The 26177-nt window shown below is 40.8% G+C and overlaps 1 protein-coding gene across 2 annotated transcripts in view; it reads right to left on the bottom strand.

Annotated features, from left to right (window-relative positions):
- LOC136144257 (ATP-binding cassette sub-family C member 4-like) overlaps positions 1–26177 on the bottom strand; it is a 243740-nt gene that overhangs the window by 47953 nt on the left and 169610 nt on the right. For both annotated transcript variants that reach the window (XM_065902003.1, XM_065902004.1), the window contains 5 exons: positions 21492–21642; positions 14399–14518; positions 12984–13094; positions 11924–12024; positions 10673–10864 (listed from right to left, as the gene is read on the bottom strand). In XM_065902003.1, the coding sequence (XP_065758075.1) occupies positions 10673–10864; positions 11924–12024; positions 12984–13094; positions 14399–14518; positions 21492–21642 (675 nt within the window). The remainder of the gene's footprint in view (positions 1–10672; positions 10865–11923; positions 12025–12983; positions 13095–14398; positions 14519–21491; positions 21643–26177) is intronic.

Genomic DNA, 26177 nt, shown 5'->3' with positions numbered 1-26177 from the left:
AATTTAGAGAAGAGCTAACACCTATCTTACTCAAACTCTTCCAGAAAATTGCAGAAGAAGGTAAACTTCCAAATTCATTCTATGAAGCCACCATCACCCTAATTCCAAAACCAGACAAAGATTCCACAAAAAAAAAGAAAACTACAGGCCAATATCACTGATGAACATAGATGTAAAAATCCTTAACAAAATTCTAGCAAACAGAACCCAATAACATATTAAAAAGATCATACATCATGACCAAGTGGGCTTTATCCCAGGGATGCAAGGATTCTTCAATATCTGCAAATCAATCGATGTAATACACCATATTAACAAATTGAAGAATAAAAACCATATGGTTATCTCCATAGATGCAGAAAAAGCCTTGACAAAATTTAACATCTATTTACGATAAAAACCCTCCAGAAAGCAGGAATAGAAGGTACATATCTCAACATAATAAAAGCTATATATGATAGACCCTCAGCAAACATTATCTTCAGTGGTGAAAAACTGAAAGCATTTCCCCTAAAGTTAGGAACAAGACAAGGGTGCCCACTCTCACCACTACTATTCAACATAGTTTTGGAAGTTTTTGGCCCCAGCAATCAGAGCAGAAGAAGAAGTAAAGGGAATCCAGATTGGAAAAGAAGAAGTAAAACTATCACTGTTTGCAGATGATATAATCCTCTATATAGAAAACCCAGACTACACCAGACTACACCAGAAAATTACTAGAGCTAATCAATGAATGTAGTAAAGTTGCAGGATATAAATTTAACACACAGAAATCCCTTACATGCCTATACACTAACAATGAGAAAACAGTAAGAGAAATTAAGGAAACAATACCATTCACCATTGCAAAAAGAATAAAATACTTAGGAGTATATCTATCTAAAGAAACAAAAGACCTATACATAGAAAATTACAAAACACTGATGAAAGAAATCAAAGAGGACACAAATAGATGGAGAAATATACCATGTTCACAGATTGGAAGAATCAATATTGTCAAAATGACTATACTACCCAAAGCAATCTATAGATTCAATGCAATCCCTATCAAGCTACCAACGGTATTTTCCAAAGAACTAGAACAAATAATTTCACAATTTGTATGGAAATACAAGAAACCTCGAATAGCCAAAGCAATCTTGAGAAAGAAGAATGAAACTGGAGGAATCAACCTGCCTGACTTCAGTCTCTACTACAAAGCCACAGTCATCAAGACAGTATGGTACTGGCACAAAGACAGAAATATAGATCAATGGAACAGAATAGAAAGCCCAGAGATAAATCCATATACCTTCAGATACCTTATCTTCGACAAAGGAGGCAAGAATATACAATGGAAAAAAGACAACCTGTTTAACAAGCAGTGCTGGGAAAACTGGTAAACCACTTGTAAAAGAATGAAACTAGAACACTTTCTAACACCACACACAAAAATAAACTCAAAATGGATTAAAGATCTAAATGTAAGACCAGAAATTATACAACTCTTAGAGGAGAACATAGGCAAAACACTCTCCGACATAAACCACAGCAGGATCCTCTATGACCCACTTCCCAGAATATTGGAAATAAAAGCAAAAGTAAACAAATGGACCTAATTAAAATTAAAAGCTTCTACACAACAAAAGAAACTATAAGCAAAGTGAAAAGACAACCTTCAGAATCGGAGAAAATAATAGCAAATGAAGCAACAGACAAAGGGTTAATCTTAAAAATATACAAGCAACTCCTCAGCTCAATTCCAGAAAAATAAAAGACCCAATCAAAAAGTGGGCCAAAGAACTAAACAGACATTTCTCCAAAGAAGACATACAGATGACTAACAAACATGAAAAGATGCTCAACATCACTCATTATCAGAGAAATGCAAATCAAAACCACAATGAGGTACCATTTCACGCCAGTCAGAATGGCTGCTATCCAAAAGTCTACAAGCAATAAATGCTGGAGAGGGTGTGGAGAAAAGAGAACCCTCTTACACTGTTGGTGGGAATGCAAACTAGTACAGCCACTATGGAGAACAGTGTGGAGACTCCTTAAAAAACTGGAAACAGAACTGCTATATGACCCAGCAATCCCATTCCTGGGCATACACACCGAGGAAACCAGATCTGAAAGAGACACATGTACCCCAATGTTCATCGCAGCACTCTTTATAATAGCCAGGACATGGAAGCCACCTAGATGCCCATCAGCAGATGAATGGATAAGAAAGCTGTGGTACATATACACTATGCAATATTACTCAGCCGTTAAAAAGAATTCATTTGAATCAGTTCTAATGAGATGGACGAAACTGGAGCCCATTATACAGAGTGAAGTAAGCCAGAAAGATAAAGAACATTACAGCATACTAACACATATATATGGAATTTAGAAAGATGGTAATGATAACCCTATGTGCAAAACAGAAAAAGAGACACAGAAGTATGGAACAGACTTTTGAACTCTGTGGGAGAAGGTGAGGGTGGGATGTTTCGAAAGAACAGCATGTTTATTATCTATGATGAAACAGATCACCAGCCCAGGCTGGATGCATGAGACAAGTGCTCGGGCCTGGTGCACTGGGAGGACCCAGAGGAATCGGGTGGAGAGGGAGAGGGGAGGGGGGATTGGGATGGGGAATACATGTAACTCTATGGCTGACTCATGTCAATGTATGACAAAACCCACTGAAATATTGTGAAGTAATTAGCCTCCAACTAATAAAAAAATTTTTTTTAAATAAATAAAGTAGATTCTTAAGTACTCTACTTAATTTCTACTCTCAGCTGTTTCCCTGCACATTCACAAACCCATGTGTTATAACTTTGTTTTAATTTACATCAGTTTGATTTCAAAAAGTGGAATCACGTTCCCAGGGCATCTTCCTGGAGGCACAAGAGTTCCTGGCTCCCTGCCTCTCACGTCTGCCCACTCTGGTGCATGTGCTCTCACTTCTCAGATTAACCTCATGAAGGTCGGTTCTGTGCCCATCACTCCACCCCAGGATATCTGACCTCTCCATCTTTCATGTCCATGAGTCAGTTTCCTTGGGGTCACTAGGTAGTTGTGGAGTTGAACATGAAAGTGTGTTATATATCTGATTTCACTTAACTGAATACCAGGTGCCTGTGATTCATGGGGTGGCAAAGAGTCGGACACAACTGAGTAAATGAACTGACTGACTAAGGTCTTTATTCACAGAATCAGAGCATCGTGCTTTGCTTATGCTAGCCCCACTTCCTGGAGTGACTTTCACATACATTTCCACCTGCTAAAATTCTAACCACAGTCACTAAATCCTCTCTTACCTGTGTAATTCCTTGGAAATGCTATACTTGTCCCCTCATGGGGGCTTGTTTCAACCCTAACAGATGTTATACCATCTTTTAATAAAACTTGCATAAAAGTTCTTACAAAGTTAATACAACGTTTTTCTTGTTCTTCAATCGGACTGTATGTGTTGACAGTAGGATTTGCATTGGCTTTGCCTTTGTGTTGTTTGTGTTACCTATGGTGTCCTGTGTAAAAGAGGCTTCTGTAGGGAGCTGAGGTTTTTAACTCAGGCTGGAGAAATGTATGAAAGATCTATTACTATATTGTTTAAGAATATGATAAACTGGACAGAGAGACAGACATAGCAGATGGATTCTATAGCCATAAGTACAATTGCAAATGGCTAAACTTCTCATTTTCATGAGATAGCTTATAAGTAAACAAAGTATAAGTGATTATGGTCATTTTACACCTTATGAAAATGACAGCTATCTTTGTCCAAGCATGTACTGCATGCTGATCTCCATGCTGGGTGTTTTATGTATCTTATGTTGTTTAAGTTGTACAACTACCTTAGTGATTAGGTCCTGTCACCTCCATTTTTCAAAAGAGAAGATCAAGGCTTAGTTAGATTAACTAGTCTGCCTGAAATAATAAAGTTTTTAAGGCCAAGATAGGACTTATTCCCATATGTCAGGTTCTTTTCCATGCTGCTGATGGTCTCTTTATCACCTGGATGGCCTGACTCCCTATTATGTCACTATGTCTAATTAGAACAGAGAAAATGGGGAGATGTGTAGCTTCAGTTAAAGGAACAGACCTAACACGGAGATCCTATGGCCAGAGAGTTTAAGCAAGATGTGGATACGGGTGAATATAAACTAGTGGGTGGGACAAGAAGGACAAAAATCTCTGAACAAAGAGCATGACTGAGATCAGGCGGGCAGGCTGTCAGCAGGAAAAACCAGCACCTACAGGTGGTCTGGGGAAGAACCCTGCAGCTAAGTGGGACACATGGGTCTCTAGGAAACAGGCCAAACAGACCTCGGTCCCTGCTCGGGGCAACAAGACTCATTTTTGATCCCATCAGGTGGTGACAGAGCTGCACATACACAGTTGTGCAGGGCTGTCTCTGACTCCAGGTCCAGGCAGGGCTGAGACTGTGGGAAATCCCTCCAGTCCCTGTAGGAGGCTAGTGTGGGGAAGGTGGGAGCATGATGAAAACTGCGTGTGATGAAGACATACTCCACTGAAAAGATGTAAAGAAATGCAGTGGAATCACACATACTTAGATTATAATGTAAAGGCATGATTTGCAGAATATAAATATGAATCTGTAGGGTGGTAAGTGATACAGAAATTAACAGAGTCTCATGCTCAGACACAAGAGGGGTTTGGGTGATTCATGAGCTCGATTTCAAACTGTCGAAGAACGTTTCATGGAAATCATGGGTTATGAGTCATCAAACACTGTCTATGGAAGAGAAAGGACTTTACTAGGAGATCTTGTTCAAATCTGATGCTGAGTCAAGAAGTCTAGATGAGAATGGGATTCTTTATCTCTAAGAAGCTCCAGGAGACAAAGGTGCTGTTGATCCTGGCACCACAGTCTGAGTCATGAGGAATTAGGAAGCCAATGGAAAAAGTGGAACAATTTGGGAGTGGGGGAGGGGTTGCTGAGGAAAAATATAAAGAAGGAGAAAATGTAGGAAACTAACATATTTGCACATTATATCAAGGTCTAGTAAGTATCTATAAAAATGTATTATCCAAGTAATAACTCTGAGCAAGAAAAAAATATAATAAACCAACATCAATCTACCTCTTAAGTTGAAAAATGCTTTAAAATGGCCCAGGACTCTCTAAAATGATCAAATAAACCATCAAATCATCTAAGTGAAAAACTGAACCCATATTCAGAATCTACACAGGAAGCCTAGGGGCTTTTTACCTCATTTGGGGTTTTTATTTTTGCTTGCTATTTCTTCTATAAATTAGAAACCAGTATAGTATCTATTAATTTTTCCCATTTACCCTAACTTCCAGGAATTTGTACAGCAGAGGAAACGAGGGAAAGAGAATAAAGCCCCACTTCTGTTGGTCTGGTTCACTCCCATATTCCCAGCAACCCCTGTCAATCAAATCCAACACAAAAGGGTGTCCAGGAGTGACAGGGGACTGGGACAAGTGAGCAGGAGAGGAAACCTGAGGATGTACACAGGTGGAGTGAAATCACTTCATGAACATGCTGCCCGACTATAATTTTTAAATAGAGAAATGAAGCTAACGGTGATACTGTGAGTGGACCATGACACAAATCAAAAGTCAAGTAACTGCAGTTATTAATTCAGTCTCCAGATTCAATCATCCCTCAAATATTTTAGAAGCTCAGATAGTCCTATGATTTGAGAGTTTTAATATAGAATACAAATACACTATGTCCTGAAGATATAGATCATTCATATTTGATGTCTTTGAGGGAAATTTAAGACAGAAGCATATTGACAGAATTATGTTTACAATGGGAAATCTAATGGACATACTTAACTGCTAGTAAGCCAACATCACCTATAGTGATTTTAAGGACAGGGCTGCATCATGAGGGTACAGTTACTATTTTCCCAACCTACACTGACACTGGAAATACATAGGAGCAAGCTTTTGCCATGTGACTAACTGAAGCTGCTCTCTGGACTGTAGCCCGCCAGGTTCCTCTGTCCATGGGGAATCCCCAGGCAAGAATACTGAAGTAGGTTGCCATGCCCTCCTCCAGGCCCTGGAAATCATTTGGGCATTAAATTTAATATTCTTTCATGTCACAAGGGCTTCCCAGGTGGCGCTAGTGGTAAATAATCTGCCTGCCAATGAAAGTAGAGGTAAGAGATCTGTGTTCGATCCCTGGGTCAGGAAGACCCCCGGAGAAGGAAATGTCAATCCATTCTAATATTCTTGCCTGGAAAATCCCATGGGCAGAGGAGCCTGGAGGGCTGCAGTCCATAGCATCACACAATGTCACAAAGGTATCATTCATTAAATTATAGGGGACTGGAATGCAGAAGTAGGAAATCAAGAAACACCTGAGTAACAGGCAAACTTGGCCTTGGAGTACAAAATGAAGCAGGGCAGAGGCTAATAGAATTTTGTCAAGAGAACGCATTGGTCATAGCAAACACCCTCTCCCAACAACACAAGAGAAGACTCTACACATGGACATCACCAGATGGTCAACACTGAAATCAGATTGATTAAATTCTTTGCAGCCAAAGATGGAGAAGTTCTATACAGTCAGCAAAAACAAGACCGGGAGCTGACTGTGGCTCAGGTCATGAACTCCTTATTGCCAAATTCAGACTTAAACTGAAGAAAGTAGGGAAAACCACTAGACCATTCAGGTATGACCTAAATCAAATCCCTTATGACTATACACTGGAAGTGAAAAACAGACTTAAGGGACTAGATCTGATAGACAGAGAGTCTGATGAACTATGGATGAAGGTTTGTGACATTGTACAGGAGACAGGAATCAAGACCATCCCCATGGAAAAGAAATGCAAAAAGGCAAAATGGTTGTCTGAGGAGGCCTTACAAATAGCTGTGAAAAGAAGAAAAGCAAAAAGCAGAGGAGAAAAGGAAAGATATTCCCATTTGAATGCAGACTTCCAAAGAATAGCTAAGAGAGATAAGAAAGCCTTCCTCAGTGATAAATTGCAAAGAAATAGAGGAAAACAACAAAATGGGAAAGACTAGAGATCTCTTCAAGAAAATCAGAGATACCAAGGGAACATTTCACGCAAAGATGGATTCGATAAAGGACAGAAATGGTATGGACCTAATAGAAGCAGAAGATATTAAGAAGAGGTGGCAAGAATACACAGAAGAACTCTATAAAAAAGATCTTCACGAGCCAGATAAGCACAATGGTGTGATCACTCACCTAGAGCCAGACATCCTGAAATGTGAAGTCAAGTGGGCCTTAGAAAGCATCACTACGAACAAAGCTAGTGGAGGTGATGGAATTCCAGTTGAGCTATTTCAAATCCTGAAAGATGATGCTGTGAAAATGCTGCACTCAATATACCAGCAAATTTGGAAAACTCAGCAGTGGCCACAGGACTGGAAAAGGTCAGTTTTCATTCCAATCCCAAAGAATGCTCAAACTACCACACAATTGCATTCATCTCACACGCTAGTAAAGTAAAGCTCAAAATTCTCCAAACCAGGCTTCAGCAATACGTGAATCGTGAACTTCCAGATGTACAAGCTGGTTTTAGATGAGGCAGAGGAACCAGAGATCAAATTGCCAATATCCGCTGGATCATCAAAAAAGCAAGAGAGTTCCAGAAAAACATCTATTTCTGCTTTATTGACTACGCCAAAGCCTTCGACTGTGTGGATCACAATAAACTGTGGAAAATTCGGAAAGAGAAGGGAATACCAGACCACCTGATCTGCCTCTTGAGAAACCTGTATGCAGGTCAGGAAGCAACAGTTAGAACTGAACATGGAACAACAGACTGGTTCCAAATAGGAAAAGGAGTACATCAAGGCTATACATTGTCACCCTGCTTGTTTAACTTATATGCAGAGTACATCATGAGAAATGCTGGGCTTGAGGAAGCACAGGTGGAATCAAGATTGAGGGGACAAATATCAATCACCTCAGATATGCAGATGACACCACCCTTATGGCAGAAAGTGAAGAGGAACTAAAAAGCCTCTTGATGAAAGTGAAAGAGGAGAGTGAAAAATTTGGCTTAAAGCTTAACATTCAGAAAACTAAGATCATGGCAACTGGTCTCATCACCTCATGGGAAATAGATGGGGAGACAGTGGAAACAGTGTCAGACTTTATTTTGGGGGGCTCCAAAATCACTGCAGATGGCAACTGCAGCCATGAAATTAAAGCCACTTACTCCTTGGAAGGAAAGTTATGACCAACCTAGATAGCATATTAAAAAGCAGACATTACTTTGCCAACTAAGGTCCGTCTGGTCAAAGCTATGATTTTTCCAGTGGTCATGTATGGATGTGAGAGTTGAACTGTGAAGAAAGCTGAGCGCCAAAAAATTGATGCTTTTAAACTATGGTGTTGGAGAAGACTCTTGAGAGTCCCTTGGACTGCAAAGAGATCCAACCGATCCATCCTAAACGAGATCAGTCCTGGGTGTTCATTGTAAGGACTGATGCTGAAGCTGAAACTGCAGTACTTTGGCCACCTCATGTGAAGAGTTGACTCACTGGAAAAGGCCCTGATGCTGGGAGGGATTAGGGACAGGAGAAGAAGGGGATGACAGAGGATGAGATGGCTGGATGGCATCACCGACCCGATGGGCATGAGTTTGAGTAAATTCTGGGAGTTGGTGATGAACAGGGAGGCCTGGTATGCTGCGATTCATGGGGTAACAAAGAATCGGACACGACTGAGTGACTGAACTGAACTGACAGTCCTCTAGGTTGGTCTGTGGTAGATAGAGTTTTAAAGAACAGTTCCTAAAGTATTTAACACATATAGGAAACTGGTTACTTACAAGGATTTGCCTTGTGTGTGTGTGTGTTTTGGTTACTGGTTGCACTTATCCATGCATTACTCACTCAACCTTACAGCCAGCAGTCCCTTAGCACCCTCTCTGTGCCCTGCAGAATGCCACTTTCTGGGAAACAGAACTAAAAATAAGATGCTCCCTGATCTTTAGAAGCCTCAGGGTACTCTGAGATACAGACTCAAAATTACAAAACATGTCAAGATGCTCTCTTTTAATTGTGGTAAAGTACATATAACATACACCTTGCCAATTTAAATATATTTAAGTTGACAGTTTAGTCTTAAGTTTTCATATTGTTGTGCAACAAACCTCCAGAATATTTTTTGCCTTTTATTCCTTGTCTTGTAGAACTTAAATTCTATACTCATTAAACAATAATTCCCTATTTTCCATCCCTCTGTCCTTGGTGACCATCATTCTACTTTCTGTCTTTAGGAGTTTGACTGCTCTAGGAACCCCATACAAGCGTAATTATATAGTATTTGTTTCTTGTGTGTCTGGCATATTTCATTTTGTATGATGTACTCAAGGTTTATCCATGGGTCAGAATTTCCTTCCTTTTTAAGGCTGAATAATATTACATTGTAAGGATCAGGAAGCATCTTCTTTTTAGCTCTGTTCCCCAGAAAGTGGCATTCTGCAGGGCACGGAGAGGGTGCTGAGGGACTGCTGGCTGGGAGAGTGAGTAACATTTTATTCTTCTATTTACCTTTTGATAGATACTTATAAGCAAAGGTGTATGATAAATGCTATCTTAAGGGTATACAACATTAGGAGAAATTGGGAAGCAGACACAGAATTAACTCAGAAAATGAGGAGGCCTTAACCTCAAGATGTCCGAGGGGAAGGGTCTCTGAGGTAGAGAGGGCAGTGTGTGCACACTGGAAGCGGGGAGGATGCAGTGCTTTAGGAGAATCTACACACAACCTGAGTCTTGGGGAGTGTGTGAACATGAGGACTTGAGGCTGGAGAGGTAGGTGGGGAAGAGATGCCTACTGCCTTGTCTGTTCTGGTTTAGTCTCTTTGAGATCTGCCCTGGCCCAAGCGAGAGCCTCAAGCTGCATGGGAAAGGAACATCACTTGCAGACATGGGTACTGACAGGACCAGGTCACAAGCCTTTCTGCCATCTTCCACCTGGAATCTTTCCTGCTCCTCTCAGTTTCGTCTCATCAACTCTGAGTGACACTCCAAACTCTGCCTCCATGGAGGGCTCTGGTTTTCACCCCTGACTGAATCATGATTCTGGGCTCTTCTCTGGTGGCTCTGAGCTGGCCACACAATCCCTGCTAGAATGGATCTAGGACTGCCCTGTGGTTCCAGCAGCACCCTGCCCAATCCAGTAAGGATCCGATCTGTGCTTCAGAAAGAAGCAGTCTGTGGGGGCAGGGCAGGAGGATGACAGTCGAGTGTGGGTTAACGGAAGACAAGTCTACGGGAAGGGTCAAAGGACAGAGGAGGAGGCTATAGCTGAAGAACATCACAGGAAGAAAGAAAGACTTCAGAAATAAAAAGAAGAATGGATGGGGAAAAAAGGCGATATTGGAGAGTTAGAGACAGTGAGTCAAGGCTGACTTCTCAGAATCCACATGAATAATCAGGTGTCAACAGTATGTCCTGGGTCAGGCTAAGTTACAGTTCAGGAGCCCAGGACCCACCAACCACCATGAGGGAGTTCACAACACAGGGAAGGAAATACTGAGATCCCCATCCCCTGGTCAGTTTTCAAGAGAGATTCAGCTGTGATGTCACTGATCTAATCTGCATCCATGAAGAACAAAGAATCCCCCCCAACACACACAAGAAAAGTCAACAGCAGACGTGGCACTAAATCTTCAGCTGAATTTTAAAGAGGCAAATGGCTTAAACAAACCTTTTCTCCTGGTTTGATGTCTGCTGTCAGGTCCTTCAATACCAGAGGCCCATCTGAGCTGTACTTGAAGTTCACGTTGCTCAAGGCAATCATTCCATTGTTGGGCCAGTCTGGTGGTGGACGAAACTCAAGTTCCCAGGGTGCTTCTTGCTCGAGTTCTGTATATTCTATCACCCTTTCTACTGAAATCATCTGAAACATATATGACATCATGTGGGTTAGGAGCAGAGGGCTTTATTTACAGATGTTCAGAGATTGTAAATAAGGCATTCTGTTTTTATATCTTTATATCTGCTTTTTATATGGTTAAGAATATTCCAGGTCTTAGCATCTGCGAAGGACTGAAGTAAGAGTGTGATGACTCCTTTGGTGATTTGCAAACTTATTCATCATCCTGTAACAATTTCACTTAGGGCTGCTTCCTTCAGCATTATATTAAAACTAAAATAATTAGATCAATGAATGCAAAGATTTTATTTATTCACTTTCCACATCTGAATAAAAAAATTTTGTCAAAGAAAAGAATACTTATGAACACTAATCAGTGGTTATAAAAGGGCTACGTGTTATAGAGGAGTAGAACTGGATGGTCATCAAATCTTATTTTAATAATTTCTCAGTGTCTACTCTATTAGAAGAGAGAAATGCAAATATTGCATTTTTATTCTTTTTCTCTCTTTGGGACAATATGCAATACTCAAAGGAGAATATAATTTAAATACTGACCAAGGCCTCCTAAACAAAAATAACTTGACATCTTTGATAGCACATTCAGAGAGGTGGCTTATTCTACCCAAAAAGAGGGATACCAGCAAATTCAGGTGTTTAACACATACAAAAATAAATGCCAAAATGAGGTGGGGACAGATACCTATCAATTAAACAAAGGACTACAAAATATTGAATTCTTCTTTTACCAATAATGAGGAATTACCAGTTAAGAAACAATAATAAACAACCTCCCCCCAAACTGGTTTATATTCTCCCCAAGATTTCAGAATCTCCCTCCTACAGAGACATTTATTACATGTGAAGACAGTTTGTGATGAATAAAAACCTGCTGACATGGCACACATAACACTGAGTAAAAGATATACTTTTTTAGATTAGCTTTATACAGATGGAGGAGGATATAAAAAATTCTGTGAGCTAGATGTAAAAACAAGTTTTAATATTTTACATAAGAATTCCTTTTATATTTTTTAATGGCAAGAAGTAGTACAAGGTTAAGAATGTTAAGATAAACATCACCATATTCTCAACTTCAATACTTAGTGTGATGCACAATGGGAAAACCACCATGACGTTGAGGGCATAAGACAGTATCAGGCCAACCTGCCCGACATTCAAAACTAAATGAGAAAGAAGAGGGGGAAGAAAAGTCAGTCCTGTTTTTGACCTTGAGGCCAGTTCCTCCTATCACTTTATTAAGATAACTCCTTTATAATATTTAAATCATTTACATATAATGACAATATTACTTATACTTTTATTATCATTTGATTGAGTCCACAATACAATTAAAACCTCCCTCCCAAAAAATTAAAACCACTATGAATTCAGAAAGACTATTAAATGAACTTAATCTCAACACTGTCAATATACAGTAGACAATTAGGAATAATGTTATTATTAAGACTTTTGTCATTGTGGTTTCAAGAACAAACAAGCAATTTCACTTTCTATGTCCAATGCAGTGATAATCGGAAACCATGAAAAACAAGGCAATGGCTTCTAAAAACCAGTGCTTTTAAAACTAAAATACCCTTTTCGTTGTTCCATATTAAATACTGTGATTCAATATTGCTCTTATAGAATATTTAGGGCTGGTAAATTCATGCCATATCACCAACACCTGCTCATCTGGTACCCATGCAGCGATGAGGATGGTGTCTTTTGCTACAGAGAATCTTTCTCATCCCAGTGCACCAAGCACCTACAACCAAGAGACCCCAGTAGCCCTAGAGCCAAAATCTAAAATCCTAACTTGGACAGAAAGCTTTATGGCAAATTAGGTTCTCTCCATCCAACTACTAAACACTACCAGGAAAGTTTCTAAGGTCAGCTTTCTATTGCTGAGTAAACATCAACTCATTCAAAGAAAGAGAAAAGAATAAAAGGTCCCATCAAGACCCAAATGACCTCTCTACATGGGCCACACTGTAGAATCACATGCTGCAAATGCTTTAATACAATTCATCAGAACCAAACTGTACTTGTTAGACAAGGCGGCGAGAGTTTAATATAATAACTGTAAATACAGCTATAAATTTTAATCACACCATAAATAGTTATTTACACCCATACTTACTTTGTGTAAGACTCAGGGACCCAAAGTCAACAAGACCGATGAAGATAATATAGATGATATCCAATCGCAAAGTGAACCATTGGGTTATGGTCAAAAGCAAGAACCAGGCCTCTGGATTTGTGAACCATAATAAGCATAATGAATAAGTTAGGAAAACCATGTTAACTGCTTTGAACAAGAAAGACCATTTTGCTCAGTTGAGCTACAGAAGATTTTTACACAAAGTAGGATGGCAAAGTTATACACCCAAGGAACATGAAGGTTCCAAAAAGTTGTTCTGATATCAGATAACATGGGACACAGAAGAATCAAGCCAGGGGCTCTGTGGAACTATATTCAATAGCTTGTAATAATTTATGATGAAAAATTATCTGAAAAAAATACACATATAAAACTGAATCATTTTGCTGTACATCTGAAACTAATATACTACTGTCTATCAACTATACTTCAATAAGAAAAAAATTTAACTCAAAGGTTATAAACAGTAATATGATCACAATGGAGAATATGGAAAAATGGTCTCATTGGTGCATTTCCTACGAGTGCTAGGCCTCGACGTGAGGCTCATCCTCTCTCAGGGCCAACTGTTCCCAGCTTTCTGACAGCAGAGAACACAGCTCACACTCTGTTTCCAGCACCTCCACACTTACTACAGGGCCCTGCACAGTGTTTATTCTCAGGAGCCAGTGTCTATACAACCATGAGCTAACTGGATCTACATGTAACTTTCAAAATGCCATTTATCTTTAAAATACAATGAAGACTGGAGAGATGGGCCAGGATTTTACAGATTTAGAGGGAATTCTGAAATTTCTATGTAGGGAAAAATATTACCAATACTCAGAATAATATTAACCAAGTGAGTTTAAAATCTGTTAATTAGATAATGATTTACCTCAATCAAATCTGCTGCCCTGCATGCTCTGAAAATAGAGTTGACCAAACTATAGCCTGTGGGCCAAGAATGGCCATCACCTGCTTTTGTAAATAAAGTTTTATTGGAACACAGTCATGTGCTTTTGCTGATGATGTATCATCTTTGCCTGTTTTTGTGCTACAACAGCAAAGTTGATAAGTTACAACAGAGATAGAATGGCACACAAAGTCTAAAATATTTACTATCTGTTGTTTCAAAAAAAAAAACAAAAAAGTATATTGACTCCTGTCCTAAAGGGACAGAAAGTCATAGGACACCGTGATGGAAGGGTAATGGAAGTCGGTCTGGGGAGAAGAGGGAAGAGGGGAGCACAGACGGGGTGCTGAGAGGAAGGGGTGGGGGAAGCAGGTGTGCAGAGGGGGACATGGGGCAGCACAGAGAGAGGTGCGGGCCAGCAAGACCACCTGAGAGGGAGGTCAGGCCTCAGACGACAGCACATCCCATCCTTTGAAATCAACTCCAGAAACTCACAGACCTGAATGCAAGTCCTGGTGTGAGTCGAACAGTTCCTGAAACCTCTGCTCAGCTTTGTACGCCCGGATGGTCCAGAGTCCTTGGAGAGAAGATGCTAAGTGGGAAAACACTGGGCTCCGTGCTGGGAAAGCAGAGACAGACACACAACAGAGAAAGTCAGGGAGGCTGGATGCAAAGAAACCCCTTGCCTCCCGTGTGCTGTGTTTGCACGTTCTGCCAAAAAGCACACTGGAATTCCTGGTTGGGCTGCCTGAGGGAGAAGGGATGATGCCCTTTCTGGAGAGAATTCTCCATGTGCAGCTCAAACTCCTGCTCACGTCAAGCTTCACCTTGACGACCTAGAAATGAAAGATTCTCTTTGAATCTATCTTTGTGCGTGCACATTAAGTCTCTTCAATTGTGCCTGACTCTCCACAACCCTCTGGACTCACCCACCAGGCTCCTCTGTACATGGGATTCTCCAGGCAAGAATACTGGAGAGCGTTGCCATACCCTTTTCCAGGGGATCTTCCCAACCCAGGAATTGAACCCGTGTCTCTTGTGGCTCCTGCATTGCAGGCTGATTCTTTACCGCTGAGCCACCAGGGAAGCCTGAATCTATCTTTAACCAAATTCAAATCTGACCTAGATTTAGATACTGAAACTCTTTACTAGCTGGTTCATCACAATCCTCAAACATGGCCTCTCTCCAAATTCTTCCCTGACATCTCTCTGGGTGGAAATTGTTCACAAACTTTTGATTCAATAGCATTTTCTTTGACTGCACTGGGTCTTCACTGTGGCATACAGGTTCTTCATTGCAGCATGCAAGCTTTCTTTAGTTGCAGTGCATGGGCTTCCATTATTTTATATCACAGGCTCTAGAGCTCATGGGCTCAGTAGTTGCAGCACATGGCTCTCTAGTTGTGGCACACAGGATTAGTTGCCCTGTGATATCTAGGATCCTAGTTCACCGAGAGAAGGAAATGGCAACCCACTCCAGTACCCTTGCCTGGAAAATCCCATGGGAGGAGCCTGGTAGGCTACCGTTCATGGGGTTGCAAAAAGTCGGACACGACTGAGCGACTTTACTTACTTACTTACTTAGTTCACCAATCAGGGATTAAGCCTAAGTTCCCTGCACTGGAAGGCAGATTCTTAACCACTGGACGAGCAGGGTAGTCCCAATTCAATAGCATTTTAAAATTTAATTCTCTTTGAGAGTTCGTTACCACACTGAACTTTGGTGAGCTATCTGTGTGCTGTCTCCAACTTAGATGAGTAACCTAAGAGCCAGGATAGAGTCAGTACATCCATTACACTGAACCAGAGCCAGACATAGGACAGGGGCAAGATGAGTAAGAGGAGCAGACAGTCTGCTGTCTCCTCCATCCTGGGATTCTTCCTGCACCTGTGCCAGGAGTCTCTTAGGTCACAGAACACCTGGTACTGCACTGCTCCTGTGCCCACAGGACTTGCTGAGACAGGTGTCTCTGAGTGGTCTTGACTTCTGCTCTGGGAATCTAATCCAGGTTTTTAAAACTACCTGCTCAATGCTTTTTCTGGCATTTGGAGGCCACTGTGGCATGTGACACTCACATCACCTTGTAAAACTTAGCTGTGCCCTTAGTGATCATTCTCTTTGAGTGACTTCATGTGGGTTTGGGGTCTGGTGTCCCTTCACTGACCATTTCCTGCCATCTTCTCCAAGAGGACATTGACCACAAGCACCAGGGTTAGGCACCTGCCCACCAGGGAATAGGTGGGCTGCAGGCTGCCAGGCAGGGAGGACCCTTACGGTTCTCATTTCCACCATGAATGAGGCTGTAACCTGCTGCTGTCAGAGGCAGATAGTGAGCCTGTGACCTCTGTCTGGGGTGAGTGATAACTTGTGCTGTATCAGCAGGAAATACTGACACCACTCTGTTACTTGTACATTTCCTAGAAAAGACCTGTTAGTAAAATCTGGGCATTTAGGGGAAGTTAAGGTTACTTATTTTGCAGGAGACCTCAGAAATTATATAAAATGATGGGGAAAGAATCAAAGGGGAGAAATTCCAAATTATTTTCAGGTTTTCACTCCTTAGCCTGGCATCCAAATGCCTGTCTGGGTGACAGTTCAGTCAGTATCGACATATACACAGGCTCCATGGGGGTGGAGGGGCTGTAGGGGGGCAGGGTATAAATGGGGAAAGACACAGAACTCCTCTTGTGCTTAGTATCCCTGGATCTATCATATAAGAAAGGAAGGAACAGGCTTCCTCCTCTGAGACACTGGAGCTCAAGGAGGGTAGAAGCCCTGGGCTGGGGGAGGAGAGCCTGGGCTGGGTCCTAGCTGACCATCCACTCAGCCCTGCGGCTCTTCCTACCTGGGACATCTGATCAGGAACCCTAACTGTTAGGGACCCTCAGCTGTAACATTGCTGTAAGGAAAAAACCTTTGAAACAGGACATGATATAACATTTCCCTTTGTATCTAATTCAGGCAAAGAGCCAAAAGTGGTTCAATGGTGTTTCTAACCTTCTAAGGACATGTCTGTGATCTTACTTCAGCATCTATACTGTTCTCTCTCTTCATTCTATTGCATGCCAAGTTGCTTCAATCATCTCTGCCTCTGCAGTCCTATAGACCGTAGTTCACCAGGCTTCTCTGTCCATGGGATTCTCCAGGCAAGAATACTGGAGTGGATTGCCATGCCCTCCTCCAGGGGATCCTCCCGACCCAGCGATCAAACCAGCATCTCTTTAGTCTCCTACATTGGTAGGTGAGTTCTTTACCACTAGCACCACATGGGAAGCCCTTATTCTACTGAGTAACATATAATAGTATTTATTTTAGCTTTAACTTTACACTTTTAAAATAGCAATATGAACTTTTAACAGCACTTTTCAATGACACAGGTGAATTCTGGGCCCATCACACTGTCAGGAGGATGTCAACTAATAAAAATAAATGGAAAAAAAGAAAAAAAGAGTCCAGCTCCAGAGAACACAGAAAACTCACTAGAACCAGGCTGTGATTTCCAGAGCAAATGTGACGTCAACACTATTCATCACAGACAAGGCTTCTGAGCAGGAAGTAGATGTGCCTGTTCCCTCAGGGAGACTCCTGGAACAAACTCTTCAGCGTGGCCTCCCTCACCTGCTTCCCTCACCAGGAGATCAAAGTGCAGCTGATTCTCTCCAGTAGGGATGGAGGATGGGGTCAACTTTAGAAACCAGGTGTCATCTCAGCCTTGAACACCAGGGAACCAAACACCCCATCAACTACCTCACCTCATGCCCAAGAGTTACAGTGAGTCAGAGGGAATGGTGACCTGTGAAAATCTATCCTGTTTCTTTCAAACCCCACTAGGGGTGAGCAGGATGACAGAATGAGGGAACTGGAGGGTCTGCAAAGAAAACTAACTAGTACATGAGGAGAGGGGAGTCAAGGCTCTGGTCTTACCTTGCCCAACATAACACCCTTTTCTCCACAAAGACCGAGCTCACAATCCTGAAGCACACTATATAACAGCCATGACATCAGTCAGAAGTCATAGACACATGTAACCCTACAGTTTACATGACATATGGCTGTGTCTCCACAACCCTGAGGACACTTGGGGACACATTCCACCTGGAGTGCAGATCTTCCCTGGGGTGGGGGGGGGGCAGGGAACCACATGAAGAGACCCCAGGGTGGCAGTCTTGCTGCAGCTTATCATTCACCTATGTGAGAACTGCCAGTTGTTACTATGTTCTCAATTCCTTCACAGTTGGACTTCCCTGGTGGCTCTGTGGATGAGAATCTGCTGCCAGTGCAGGAGACAAGGGCTCAATCCCTGATCTGGGAAGATTCCATATGCCAAAGAGCAACTAAACCCGTGCACAATTATTATTGAGACTGTGCTCTAGAGCCTGAGAGCCACAAGTACTGAGCTCACAAGCTGGAAGCCCAAGCCCCATAGAGCCTGTGGCCCCTCAACAACAGAAGCCATCACAGTCAGAAGCCCGCATACCACAACTAGAGAAAAGCCCACATAGTAACGAAGACTCAGCACAGCCACAAACAAATAAATAAAAAATTTTAAATACCCTCATGTTCAAAGTTCTGGTGCCTTTGGTAGTCACTAGCAAGTACTTTGGGGCTTCCCTAGTAGCTCAGCTGGTAAAGAATCTGCCTGCAATGCAAGAGACCCTGTTTCAATTCTTGGGTTGTGAAGATCCCCTGGAGAATGGATAGGCTACCCGCTCCAGTATTCATGGGCTTCCCTGGTGGCTCAGATGGTAAAGAATCTACCTGCAAGGAAGGAAATGTTCGTTCAATCCATGGGTTGGGAAGATCCCCTGGAGGAGGGCATGGCAACCCACTCCAGTATTCTTGACTGGAATCCCCATGGACAGAGGAGCCTGGTGGGCTACAGTCCATGGGGTCACAAAGAGTTAACATGACTGAGCAACTAATCATAGCACAGCACAGCAAGTATTTTACAAGCTTCAATTCAAGAAATCCTGAGAGCCCCAGAAGGCAGGTATTAGTATACCCATGACAGAGGGAAAACCAGGCTGAGGAATTAAGAGTACTTCTTGCCCAAGATTAAGCAAATTAACTCACCTAAGTGGTAGAGCTGAGTGTCAGACCCAATTCTGTCTTATTTCCAAGGCTGTGCTTTTAATCATAACAGCAGTGTCTCAGAGGGAGAATAACCAGGGTTAAGGATGCCCATGCATGACTAAACACACTTTTCTCCAGACTTTGTTTACCTTCAGAAAACCCTCAAATCTTACTCAGCTAACATCCAACAGTCTTAGCCATTACCATACACCATACTAAGCACCTTAGGTTGAATAAAGTCCCAGGGAATCCGGCATGAGAATGCCTTAAAACAGCAGACTTGAGGATCCGTGGACTGAATAATATGTGGCACATGTGCTAACCCTCCCTCAGCAACGTCCCTGGAAGACATTGCTAGTTGATCACAGAATCCTTACAGATAGGATTTGATACAGATTCATAATTTCGGCACTGCCAAATGAATAGGTTTGGCTAGAGAAATGTAACCAAATGCCATCCTGGTTTTGCATTTTGGTTATGCTCAGTTCTATAAAAATGAAAAGCCATTATGATCAGCTGCAGATTTGTCACTAAGAGGACAAAAGTCAACATATTGCTCCAGAAAGATAGGCAGCTTGATCTGAATATAAACCTCAGGATTTTAGCAGTTTTTTCAGAGCTCAGGAATGAAGTAGGCTTATGCCTTCTGGTTATAGCGATCCTTTTGCTGGTGGCTCCAGCAGTGGCCTTAAGATATACTATTAGTTACTGCATAGAGAAAATAGTGGCATTATTATTTATGGCACAGACCCACAACCTGGAGAGAGAACATAAACAGTTCTAATCAACAGGCCATCTCACTTGGTTACCTGGGGTGTGGAGGAGGGGGTATTTGGATCACATTTACTGTCTAACATTGTTGCAGCCTACTAGGTTGCAAAAAGTCTAAATACTCAACAGGGATGGGGCCAAAAATTTCTCAGACTCTCCAGATGAAATCCTGCACTGCTTTTTGAAAAAGGCCTCAGGAGTTACCCTTCTCTCCACTTCCATGTGGATGGGAAGTGGCCCATGCTTCAGGCAAAAAATCTCTGAAAAACATTCCTTCTGGAACAATCCCTCTTTGAATGGAACAACCTGCTTTGAACAAGACTGTTGAATGACTCCTTTTCATGACTGACTTCAAATCATAAAATGATTCAAGCCCTGTCTACACAAAAGACTAAATGGAGCTCATAACTTCTCTTCTGTTTTCCAAGGTCCTACCATCCTACCAAATCACATCAGCAAAATATCACACGTGTTTGGACTCTACTGCTCTATAATGCAATCAAACACCTCAAAAAACCCAGACCTCATGGGAGCTTAGCTGGTTCTCTTGACTGAAAATTTTTTGTATAGCTTTGATGACACCAACTGTACTTTATGCAAATACATAGGATGAATGGCTCTCAAGAGTTTATTATTAAAAATGAAACACACAAATTTCACCACCAAAAACTCCTTTGTCTTGATTAACTTAGATTTTTCCACTTAGCAGATACAGAGAAGAAGGAGACTCAATACATTTCTCTTCTTGGCTTGGTTTCTAGAAAGTTAAGTTGGTATTAACTTGCAGTAACTATCCATGGTTAAGGTTTCTGATACAAACATCTTCTTCCTTTATTTTCTGTATGGTGTCCTTATACCTTCTTTAAAAATATTTAACAATTATACCTTCATTATAGTTTTTTGTTTTAATATTGATGAAATATGTCTGTGCATTAATGATGAGATAAGTTCTGGATTTTTTCATCCTCTGTGATTACCTGAAGAATAGGATGATTAATCATAAAATAATGTTCTCCATTATTCTAAAACTAAGAAGTTGAATGGAGTGATAAACTAAAAGTCTACTAAACAGATCTGCCTCCTGGGTCCTCCTAAAGTGATTATTTCCAGCACCATTTACATGAACAGTCTTGGGGAGGGGTGACATAGTATGACATCATCTCAAATACTAGTGATGATGAAGAGCAAACCTGGAAATAACAGGGCTTATCTTTTCAATACATTTAACAACTACAACTTACTTACCATCTTAGGAGTATGTGAAATAATGTATTTTCTAAAAATATCACCTCTGACATATGAGTACATTTCCTGATGCCTCCTTTCCTTTTCTTAATATTTTCCTTTCCTTGTCATTTCTAGTAACTTCAAGGGAAGAAAAATTCCCTATTTTCCTTCTACAATAGTACCAACATGATGAAACATATTATTTTTTGGAAAACTGTTTACTGGGTAGCTGTTCTGTGTTAGGAAATATGTCATGAACAAGACAGAAATGGCCCCTGTCCTCATTGGTGCTCATATTCATCCTTGTGCTAAAATGCAAAGCTGCAGCTGACCTGTCACCAGCTCAACTTGGCTTAAGGGTCACACTGACTCACAGGGCCCATAATATACAATTACCTAATGCTGACTTAGGGAGAAATTCTGGAAGATATATTCTGCAGGATTTCAGGGATGTGGTTAATTATGGTATAAATCCAGCCAACCAGCATTGCCATCCCAACCTGAGAGTCCCAGTACTCACTTGAACATTCCAGGCGTTTCACATCTCGTGATGTCTCTAAGAAATATCGCCGAAGGAAAAAAAAAATGATGCAAATAGGAATCACAGGTATAGCCATCCAAGGAATCACTGCCACCACCACACCTACCACAGCAATCACTTGTAGAAATGTCTGGAAAAGTGAAAAACAGATACAGGGGCCTTTTTATCAAGGATTCTTTTCAAAAATAAACTTAAATGGACTATTTTGTTGGGATTAAACTTATTTTCTTAAAAGATGCATTGAAACAGTAGAGAAAGCTTTGACATCCAAACAAACAAAATTATAGATGGTTCTAATGCTATTTATTGCAAGATTATGTGTGTGTGCTCAGTCGCTTAGTCGTGTCCGACTCTTTGCGATCGCATGGACCGCAGCCCTCCAGGCAAGAATACTGGAGTGGGTTTCCATTTCCTTCTCCAGGGGATCTTCCCAACCCAAGAATTAAATCCATGCCTCCTGCATCTTCTACATTGGCAGGTGAATTTTTTATCACTAGCCACCTGGGAAGCTCTATTGCATGATTGCTGTGTGCCAAAAACCTTAAGAACCTTCTAGGTATTAGCTCTTTTAATACACTTAGTAGCCTATAAGGTAGGAATTACTAATTTTAATAGATGAGAGAATATTTGAGGTTCAGAGAGACTAGGACTTGAACCCTAAACTATCATGAGTCAGTAGGTATTACTAGAGATGAATGAGCAGGCATCACAGATGAGGAAACCAGAAGCCTCAGTTACACAGGAAGAGATAAAGAAGTGGTTAATTACAAAGTTAGTGTCCAGTAAAGGAGAAAAAGATGCAAATGACTTTTGGAAGTGGAAATTTTTTGCAAGTGACTTTTGGAAGTGGAAATTTTTCTTTCCTGGTTTTCTACCCATAGTTAACATTTACTGAGTGCTGACTCTGTACAGGGCTACACATTTAATACTTGACATGTATTAGTTTATTACTCCTCACAATAGCCCAATCAAGTAATAGTATTATCTCATTTTACAGATGGAAACACTGAGGCACAGGGAAAGGAAAAGGAGCTTGATGGAAACCACAAAGCCTGAGCCATGGAGCCAGAGTCTACATCACGAGTCATTAGGACATACTTAAGCTTGTTCCCAACATACAGCCAACTATTTATGGTCCAGGAAAATTATTTTTACTTATTTATTACTTAAACTAATTATTACTTATTTTTACTTATTTATTACTTATCCTAATTTATCTTAATTTTTTCTTCTAAATACCTCATTTAAGGAATTTCAGAGTTCATCAGCATGCCCAATAAAGAGCAGACAAAAGAAGATAAATGTGATAAAACCAATTTTTGGTATTTCCTAGAAATCTGGGGAAGAATTTTGATAATAAAGAGACAACTTATACAGCAAGAAGAGTTTTTTTTATTTTATCCTCTAGATATACATTAAATTTTTTCTTTATTATAAAAATGACTATTTTAAGGAATAGTGATTATGACAACAGGGGATGCCATTTACCAGGTTTTTACTCTACACAAGGCACTGTGGTAAGAGTTCCATAATCATTCACTTAAGCATCACACCGTTCCATGAGGTGATTTTATTTTCGGAAATGATCTTGGTCTAAAAACACAGCATGTAGAATAGAAGCCCAAATCATTGATTGACGATGATTTAGATACCCATATTTATCAGGAAAAGTATGATATCCTGGTGAAAAGTTTCAGGTGATAGGAATGCAACCAGCACTTAGTATCTACATGTAGTATCTATCTTAGTATCTAGCCTGCTATGAAAGGGGGTCAAAAGTTGAGGATGTGCAGATTCACACAGTTTGGGCCAACGCCTCCAGAGTTTATGATCTCAGATGGATACAATTCCATGTGATCTGCACAAGGCACTGGGGAAACACAGGGAAGAACATGTGAATCCTTTATTGAAACTTTGAAGAAGAGATTGACAACTGAATTTCACAGGCTAGAGAAACAGAGAACAACATGAATAATTTGAAGTAGCAATCACAATTCCTGGAAATTTTGACCAAAAGGGAGCTGGGCTGAAAAGGTCAAATGGCTTGTCCAAGTTAGCACCAGGTATTCTATGTCCTCTTAGAATCAGCACCTCATGTTCACCAACCCAGGGACTCCACACTTTGTTGCCCAGGGCAGCTCTTCCCAGCATGTCTCTGGCGGGTGCATTAGCAGAGTAATGCCTATATCACAGAGACTTGGGTTATCATTTCATAGACCTTCCAGATAAGTTTTCTCAGATGATCTTCACAACCATTTGTGAATGAGAAAAGCAAGAACTTTCATTTCCATTTATAGGTAAGAAAATGGTAAGCTAGGAGGGTAAGCGGTTGTCCTAAGTTTTCCTAGGAAGGTACTGCAGGTCATGAAGAAAGACAGGAAGAATCTGTACTCGGGGAATCCCAGAGATACAGTTGCATGCAGAGGGGCCTGAAAGGAGAAGGAAATGTCCAGAACTGTGACTGTGTCCAGGAACTCTTGTAAATCAAACTGCATTATTTGGATGGAGACATGTGCTTTTTCTGTTTCTCCCCATCTGCTGTGGTATCAATATAAAACTCAGAATGAAGAGCATGGAATCTGAAGGAACAAATTTCAATCATAAGTGGAGAAATATAGGTCTGTCTGAGCTCCCTTCTATTATACTTACAGTTGAACAATTTCTTACAGCCATAGGATTAATTAATGCATCCCACCTTGCTATACCCTTTTCTCATGGGGTGGGGTCCTTCCTTCTGTGTGTGATCTTAAGTAAAGTCATGAGGTTTGCCATCAGTAGTTGTCAGGAAAAAAGGTCTTCTGAAATGTCAATTACAAAAAAAAAAAAAAAAAAAAATTCCAAATTACAGTTTTTTAATAGACTCACATTATTTTATTGGGCAATATTCACCAGTTTCAATAGGCTGGCTCTCCCCAGGTCAGGGCCTTTTATGACCAACCCAGGATGGCAGATAACCTAGGAAGAAGAGGTAAGATCAAATGAAGGGCTCCACATCATCTGTGCCAATACTTTTCCTTGAGTCCCCATTGAAGACCTGTAACTGTTGCTCTCAGAAGCTCCCAAGTTAGGGCCTTCAGATTTCATGCTGCTAAATTCTGAAGCAATTCAAATAGGCTTTTTATAAGAGTTTTATTTCTATTTACAGGTCATACCCTAACCAGCCTTATAGTGGATATTGGGCTTCCCTTGTGGCTCAGCTGGTAAAGAATACACCTGCAATGCAAGAGACCTGGGTTCGATCTCTGGGTTGGGAAGATTCTCTGGAGAAGGGAAAGGCTACCCACTCCAGTATTTTGGCCTGGAGAATTCCATGGACTGTATAGTCCATGGGGTCCCAAAGAATTGGACACGACTGAGCAACTTTCACTTTCATAGTGAATATTACATATTATATTAACATATATACAATGTATGAGCTTATATTTAAATTTATTTATGCATATACATTTATGAATCTTTTATTGGCAACTGCCTCAAACTGTTAACAGAAGCTGTAGAAGACAAAAATAGCATCCAAGCAAAAAGTCAACACTCTGAAGAAGGAAACAGCAGATTCCTGTGTGTGACAGAGAAGCTTCAAGTTCCTTGAAGCCAGTCTCATTTCTTCCACATTCTCAGGAATTTTAAGGAGCCTAATCCAAGTTACACACACAATTCTCCCCATCTGATTGGATTTCAGGTCCATCTGATGGCCCATTACCATGGCCAGTGCTTTTGTTCTTCTGTCTCACCATGGCACAAAGACAACGATGTGTGTACAAGAAACATGTTGACCCAGAAGAAGTGACCCAAGTCCTGATGCTCCAGGAAATAAGGAGAATCACTATTTTGATATGCTTATTTTCCATTTGGAGCACACCAGTTGGAATTCTATCAGAAGTCATGAATCCACATGAATAAATAGAAACAATTTTTTGGATGACTCTTTCACTTGAGAGTACACGGTGATTTTTTACAATTTGGAATAATTATTTAGTTTGCAAAATATGATAACTACCTAGAGGAGAAATTCCATTAGCCTGATATTGTGCTGAGATGGGGTTTAGTGTTAACATTCTTGAATATTAATAGGACAGGTAAGACTATACAAGCTGGAATCAAGATTGCAGGAGAAATATCAACAACCTCAGATATGCAGATGATACCACCCTAATGGCATAAAGAGAAGAGAAACTAAAGAGCTCCCTGATGAGTGTGAAAGAAAGTGGAAAAGATATCCTAAAACTCAACATTCAAAAAACGACCAAGGCATACAGTCCTAACACTTCATGGCAAATAGAAAGGGGAAAAGAGTAAGCAGTAACAAGACTTTTATTTTCTTGGGCTGCAAAATCACTGTAGACAATGACTGCAGCCATGAAATTAAAAGATGCTTGCTTCTTGGAAGAAAAGCTATAACTAACCTAGACAGCACATTAAAAAGCAAAGACATCACTTTGCCAACAAAGATCTATATAGTCAAATCTATGGTTTTTCCAGTGGTCATGTATGGATGTGAGTGTTGGATCATAAAGAAGCCTGAACACTGAAGAATTGATGCCTTTGAACTGCAGCATTGGAGAAGGCTCTTGAGAGTCCCTTGGACTGCAAGAGGATCAAATCAGTCAATCTTAAAGGAAATCAACCCTGAATATTCATTGGAAGGACTGATGTTGAAGCTGAAGC

The sequence above is a fragment of the Muntiacus reevesi genome, chromosome 11, assembly GCF_963930625.1.
Source record: "Muntiacus reevesi chromosome 11, mMunRee1.1, whole genome shotgun sequence".
NCBI classification, from domain to species: Eukaryota; Metazoa; Chordata; class Mammalia; order Artiodactyla; family Cervidae; genus Muntiacus; species Muntiacus reevesi.
Note: the sequence above shows the minus strand (reverse complement) of the source record. Positions and strands in the feature narration are given on the sequence as shown.